Source organism: Anarrhichthys ocellatus, unplaced genomic scaffold (assembly GCF_004355925.1).
Source record: "Anarrhichthys ocellatus isolate YVR2014 unplaced genomic scaffold, GSC_Weel_1.0 scaffold26, whole genome shotgun sequence".
NCBI classification, from domain to species: Eukaryota; Metazoa; Chordata; class Actinopteri; order Perciformes; family Anarhichadidae; genus Anarrhichthys; species Anarrhichthys ocellatus.
Window position 1 is genome coordinate 5,953,347 of NW_022280056.1, and position 6,611 is coordinate 5,959,957.

A 6,611-nucleotide genomic window follows, 5' to 3' on the forward strand; every position below is an offset into this window, starting at 1 on the left:
TACACAGTGATTGACAGGTCTCTACCAGAGACGTATACGCCGTCTCTGCGCCACTCGTCCTCAGTCCTTATATGGTCACTTCCTGTTCACTGGTTGCGAAAAACCAAGATGGCGAAGATGGCTGAACTCAGTGCTTCAAAACGTCCACACACCAACAGGTGACGTGGAAAGCTTCTCCACACTATTTGGGGGTCTGTAGTCCAGTCGTTCCCAAACAGTGGCTCGCGACCCTCAGGTGGGTTGCAGGATATTTTATTTTGGTCGCCAAATAAATGAGCAGAATTTCTCCGGCGGTCACTCAGTGTGACGGCACTTATTAACAAGCTGTTAGTCATTCAGGCTGAAGCTCTGTGGGGTCGCTATGCATCACTTCATGTCTCCAGATAAACAGACTCAGGAATGTCCTTTGTTTCAGTGGTGACACACACACACACACACACACACACATTTACTCTGCCAATAAACCCTGAAATTGAAAGATGCCGGTTAAAGAGCAGATGTTCAGCTGAGGCAGCTCATGTGGAACAAGTGTAACAGCTTGATTGGTCTCTGGATTGTGCTTCACCCTCCTGTCAGCTGTCTGTTGTCACAGGGGTCAGAGGTCAGATTCCAGAGACGTTTCTTTAATTTAAACTGTCAAAGTGTCCTCAGGGACATCAGACTGAGTCCTTTAAGCCATGCATCTATTTTACACAATGACTGATGTTAAAGTGTTTGTCTGTTGTGACTTTAGGCCATGAAGCTCATTCAGGAGCTGCACAGAGAGATGAAGGAGCTCTGCCACCAACAGAAGGTATTTATACATTTATATATATATACAAACAGAGACTACTAATAACATATTATTTTGAACTGGTAGTCAAAGTGTTCTTGACACAGAAAGTGTAAAAGGAGACGCTTATCTTGAAATCGTCTAAAGATAAATGAGTTAATTTCACAAAAGTTCATCTGCAGCTGTTTTGAGAATCAATTTAATTGTTTAAATCCTTTTCAAGCACGAATGCCAAACATCCTCTGGCTCCTCCCACAGTAAATATAACATCTTTAGGTCTTGGACTAATCTGCATATGATGCATAAATGATTGTTAGTTATGACTTATCAAATGAATTATAGTCCAGTAAAACTAGAACTGTTGTATGGATACAATAATGGTTGTGAAGGGTACTTGCATGAGGTACTTCTCCATAGTCAGTGTATTACTACAGCAGAAACAGACAGCAGCAGAGTGATGTACTGCCGTTAGTGTGTGTGTTAGCTCGCTTTCACCAAAGTCACACACCGACACAAGCAAACATCCTGAATACAGCGTTCACTTCAACTGAGAGGGATTATTTTAGGAGTCTAAAATACATCCACAGCAGTACATTGCTTTACTCCATCTACTGTAGTAATACACCAACTGTGTACAAGTACCTCATACAACCACTCTTTAAAGCCACGTTTAGTCTTAATTGACCTCATATTTAGACACATATGGTGTGTATCCTCGCTAAAAAGAGCACTGCTCTGTCTTATCTCATATTTGGTATTTTATTTATGTTAAATGACGACTGTAATGTAAAATGTAGATGGAGAAGTCTTTTCCTCTCAGGCTGCAGGTTCAGCTTCCACCAATCAGAGGGCTGGATGTCGGCCTGTAACAGTGAGGTTATTTTTCTGAGCACACCACTGAATGTGACTCTGATCTCTATGGTGGCTGGAGAGGGTCAGAGGACACAGTGTGGAGAGTCAGTAGTGTTCTGCCTCTCTGTTGTGTCCTGAAGGTTGAAGCAGAGACGGCCTCCAATGTGGAGACGTGCTGCCACCGTGTGGACGCTCTGGAGGAGTCTGTGGTGAGACACAAACACACTGGCTGCATCTGGTCACATCATCAACCGCCTTTGTTTTCAAAAGTTGTTGTATTTGAGATGTGATGACGTCTTGTGTTTCCACTGAGACAGAGGTCTCTGAGGGACACGGTTCAGAAGTATCCAGACCCAGAGGAGCTGAGTCACCAGTGTGAGACCTGGGACCTCATGCAGTCCTCACTGCTCAGCCAGAGAGGAGACGTGCCCACGGTGAGGTCCTCATGAAGAGCTGTAGTCCAGACCGGGAGAGGAAACCTGCTCTCACTTTGTTTATAGACATGTTCCAACACCTGAGAACAGCTCGAGGTTCTCTCTCCAAGACCGATTTTATATTGCTGTAAAAACAGATTACAGTTGAACACGTCGTGATAACGTTATAATTCACCCTCGCCTCATACTCATTTTTACAGAATGAACCTTGAACGCATCATATTGTAACTCAATGCGACCCCCGTTAACGTTAGCCGTTAGCTCTGTTATTTAGCCAAGCAGGACTGTGCTGCTAACGGCTAACGCTAACTAGCTCTCCTCCTGCTGATTCAGATTTGTTGTTGAAAGTGTAACGTTATCAGGAGGCAAAGTAGGTTGTTGGACCACATGTGTGTAGTACTAGTTTGCACATGTGCAGAAGCGATCGGCATTGTTGTCACACAGTACAACACCAGAATAAATCCTCCAGAGTTACTGTGACTCATGAACTGAAACACATCAGACTTCATGTGGAAACGCTGACAAGCATACAAATATGTATGTAGAAGTCAAATCATGACATTTAACTGCTCTACATTTGTGAACATTTCTAACTTCTTTTGAACCAACAGATTGATAAAACACACTTAAATGTCCCAGAAGCGGTGGATTGTGTCCTCTAACATGTCTCTACTTTTCTACAGGTGCTGGTCGATGCAGAGGTCAGAGCCACACACACACCTTTCAACAGCAACCTCACCGCTGGAAGCGCTGCACCTCCTCCCTCCTCCACCCTTAACCCTGTCGAGGAGGCCAGCCGGCCAGCAGCTCCTGGTGCTCCTGGTGCTCCGACGACTTCTGGACCGACTTCAGGACCGACTTCGATGGACGCCGGGTCGCCCCTGTCAGAACCACCGCAGCAGATGGGTTTTAAAGCAGACCCGGCAGCCGGCTCCAGCCTCTCAGAGCGCTACTCGGAGACGCTGGAGGCCCTGAGGAACATCGAGCAGCTGGGAGCTCGTGTTGCTGCGCTGGAGGAAGGAAAGGCGGACCAGTCACAGCTGAGACACCTCAGAGAGCACATGACTGACGAGAGTAAGTTCACATCAGCTGACTCTTCAGTCATCGACAGAGGGTCGGCTGATTTAAAGGTCCCCAACACTTTGCGATAAGCTGTCGTTTTTTCTGTGATTTCTGTGTTTCTTGGTCTGTTTTAATGTAAAGAGTAAAATAATTCACATACTTTACATACACACCATGTGTCCTGGCAGATTGGCTCCATTGCTACAAGCTAACTGAGCTAACTCTCATGTTTACGGTAGGTGACCGTAGAACAGCTCTTAGAGGAAACATTTTGGGAAATACACTTTATTGCTTTCTTGCCAAACAGTTCATGATATCAACTTCTCTGCTACTATGTTTTCTTCAGAGAGCCTCATACTGAGATGTTGAGCAGACGTTAGTTCAATGTCTCATTGTGATAAAGTAGACTGTTGGACTGTGGTTGGTATCACTGCACCGTGAGGCCAGCTGTAGCACTAACTGCTTAATAACTTGCGTGCAGGTTTTTAGAAAGGTTACGTTACTTGTTCATTTGACAAAGTGAAAGTTTAAGTTATCTGCTTTCTTTGTAGCAGCGTAGTTCAACAGACCGAGAGTCACCTGACTGAAACAAAGAAGGAAGCCATCACACCTGACTTGTGCTTATGATGTCATATTGTACATTCAGGTTCACAGGATGCGATGAACCACCTGATGGATCAACTGAACCAGCAGAGAGCTCTGATAGACAGCCTGATGAGTGACCGGGGGAAGGTGGGTGAGAGGACGCTCCTACATTCTTAACACCAAACACCAGCCTCACATTCTGATCGTGTGACGATGTGTCTGTCCAAAGCTGGACAGTCCGGAGGACATGTTTATGAACCTAAGCAGCCGGGAGAAAGAAAGCGGCCCAGTGGCTTCAGGGGGGGAGGAGTCAGACAGCTCGGCCTCTCGTGAGCTCAGACAGCAAGACAGGTAAAGACAGGTGGACACAGATTCCACTGGAACATCCAAAGCACAGGTATTAAACCACAGGTTTAATACCTCAGGTTGTATTTCACAACGTCCAGAAAAACCAGAGCAGACAAGAAAGATGCAACAGAGTTCCACAGGACAGTAATGGTTGTTGTTTTGAGAGATTTAAATGCAACTTTTCCAGTTTTATTTGTTATAAATATATATATATAAATATATATATATATATATATATATATATTATATATATATATATATATATATATATATATTTGAGTGCTCGCTCTCTCTCTGTGTGTGTTCATATTCATCATCGTCGTGTGCAGGAAGTCTGTGAGGAAGCTGGAGGTGAAGCAGCTGAAGGCTTTATGTGTGGAGAGAGCGACAGACGGAGACCTCCAAGACCTGGTCAGGCAGGAGGACAGTCAGGGAATAACGAGGACACAAAGATACTGTTCTCCTACAGGAACAACAGCAGCAGCAGTTTAGACCAGCAGCTTGTTTTAATAACTTAATGTTTGGGGTTTATTTTGACATTTGAAACCTGAAGGGGCGTGTTGTCTGTTGACTACTAGCGCACCTGCTACTGCAGAGATGATAGAAATATATATCTGATGATTATTGGTACAATAGTTTGCTCTGAACACGTGACAAAGTCCAGACACAACAAACACCTCGCTCAATTAATGGGGAGGTACCCGAAGAAAAAACGTAAAGCAGTTCTGATCAATATATTTACCACTGAAGGGAAGTGATGAGAGACACGTATTTACCAGACATTACCCTGAAAAACAGCTTGTTCCTGCTGACTTCAAGTGGACTAACAAACTGTTATTTCAGGTTTAATATGAAGCACAGTTTTTAGATATTTTAGAACAGGAAATAAAAAAACAACATTTTATTCAAATGAATTGAAACTTACCAGAAGCCGAGTTGTATTCCAGGATTCATCCATAAACGTTCCATCTTGGTGAACAAACTGCAATAAGAGCAAAAGCTCATATTTTTCTGAAGTACGTAAACGTGAAAAATGCGTGAACACGACATTAGAAGACTTGTTAGAATAAGTTTGATGTGTTTTTATCTTTCTGTCTCAACAGCTGCTGCTGTTACTTTACGTTCATACATGTGATGCAGCATCACTCTGCTGAAGATGGTCTGATAAAGACCAAACAGGCTTCTCGCTGAATCAGCATGTATAGAACAGAGCAAGCGATGTCCAGTTGTTAATGAGCTCGACATACATCCGTCTAATCTGAGCTCTCTGCCCTCTGACCTCAGCTGGACGACCTGCGCAGCACGTTGGAGGACACGATGGAGTCCCTGACCTCTCAGCCGTCCGAGGCCGGGCAGGACGAGAGCGCCGGTAGCCAGAGCAAAGAGCAGAGCAGAGAGAACACGGGCCAGAAGCTCAGCCTGCTGTTCCACCACTATGAGCAGCTGCAGGACGCAGTGAGCGGCCTCCTGCAGCAGCAGACTGGAGGCCCAGCAGGGCCGCCGAAGCTAGAGGCAAGCTGGACCTGCAGCACAGAGAGGCTGACGAGTGGAGACTCAGCTGATCTACTGTCTGCTCTGGAGACAAATACTACAAGAGTTTAGAGTACTTCACCACTGCTAGCTCGAGCATTTTAACAGTCCTGTTCATCCTCTTCAGGCTGGTATCCCAGCATGCATTGCCTGAGAAGGAGATGAACAGAGTATTTCACTGGTTCAGTATCAGACTCACTGTGGAGCAGCAGAACCAGAGATGTCGTCTATTTTTTTATTCCACACGTTCTCCTTCCTTTTCAAAACCTGGCGCCTACATTACCCACAATGCAACTTGGCCGCAGACAGTTTGAGTGATAGATTGTGTTATGCTAGGAGCGGCTAATGTAGCCTGCAGCTACAGAGGCTTCACTTCTTTCTAACTCCAAACCTCCAGATTCATTTTTTTACTTTTCAAACTTGTAGTCTTCAGCCGACGGCGACTCAAGTGACATCACTTGAGGACAGTTATCCCACAGCTCCCTCCGGAGACATTAAAGTCTTTATACTACTTTAAAAACATGTGCAGCGGAACCAGACGGGATGAACGAGAGTTTTGATTTCTCTTGATGACTCCTGACGTCATTACACTTGATATAATACTTCTGTTTGAGGCTGAGCTAGAAGCAGACAGGCAAACCTCTGAGGAGGACTGTGGACCCCCATCAGGTCTGGGTCGTTAGTCCACGTTGAGAAATCTTCAAGGAACTACCAGTCCAGTCTTTGTTGGACTGAAGCTCGTCACAAGTGTAAAGTCCTACAGCATCGATACATCAGATATCTGTTAATATAATCCAGTAAACAGTGTTCTTCATATGAGATCTGGTTAAGAATGTTTGACGACTTAAAGAGCAACTGCAGATTGTCCACCAGCTTTGTATCATTACGATGTGGTTCATATGTAGACATGAACGGTGTTGAACGCCCCTCCAGAGCTGCTTTGTGCTCATTTTGCCACCAAAAGTTAACCGGAGGATGTTTGCTGTGGAGCTGCTCCACAGTTCTTGTATGCCGGCTGATTTTAAAAG

General features: G+C 44.9%; 1 protein-coding gene across 1 annotated transcript; it reads left to right on the forward strand.

Annotated features, from left to right (window-relative positions):
- Nucleotides 1–740: 740 nt before the first annotated feature.
- Nucleotides 741–5,996, forward strand: LOC116391370 (uncharacterized). The gene is made up of 6 exons (XM_031861873.1): nucleotides 741–793; nucleotides 1,765–1,833; nucleotides 1,942–2,058; nucleotides 2,742–3,132; nucleotides 3,767–3,852; nucleotides 5,338–5,996. The coding sequence occupies exons 1-6, from the start codon at nucleotides 767–769 to the stop codon at nucleotides 5,653–5,655; spliced, it is 1,008 nt and encodes a 335-aa protein (XP_031717733.1). The 5' UTR covers nucleotides 741–766; the 3' UTR covers nucleotides 5,656–5,996.
- Nucleotides 5,997–6,611: the final 615 nt, after the last annotated feature.

Bases quoted from the DNA above. Each gene is read 5' to 3' on its own strand.
- LOC116391370 (XM_031861873.1), top strand. From the start codon at position 767: ATGAAGGAGCTCTGCCACCAACAGAAG. The intron at 794-1,764 runs GTATTTATACAT...TGTGTCCTGAAG, and splicing joins AGCTCTGCCACCAACAGAAG to GTTGAAGCAGAGACGGCCTC. The intron at 3,853-5,337 runs GTGGGTGAGAGG...CTCTGACCTCAG, and splicing joins TGATGAGTGACCGGGGGAAG to CTGGACGACCTGCGCAGCAC.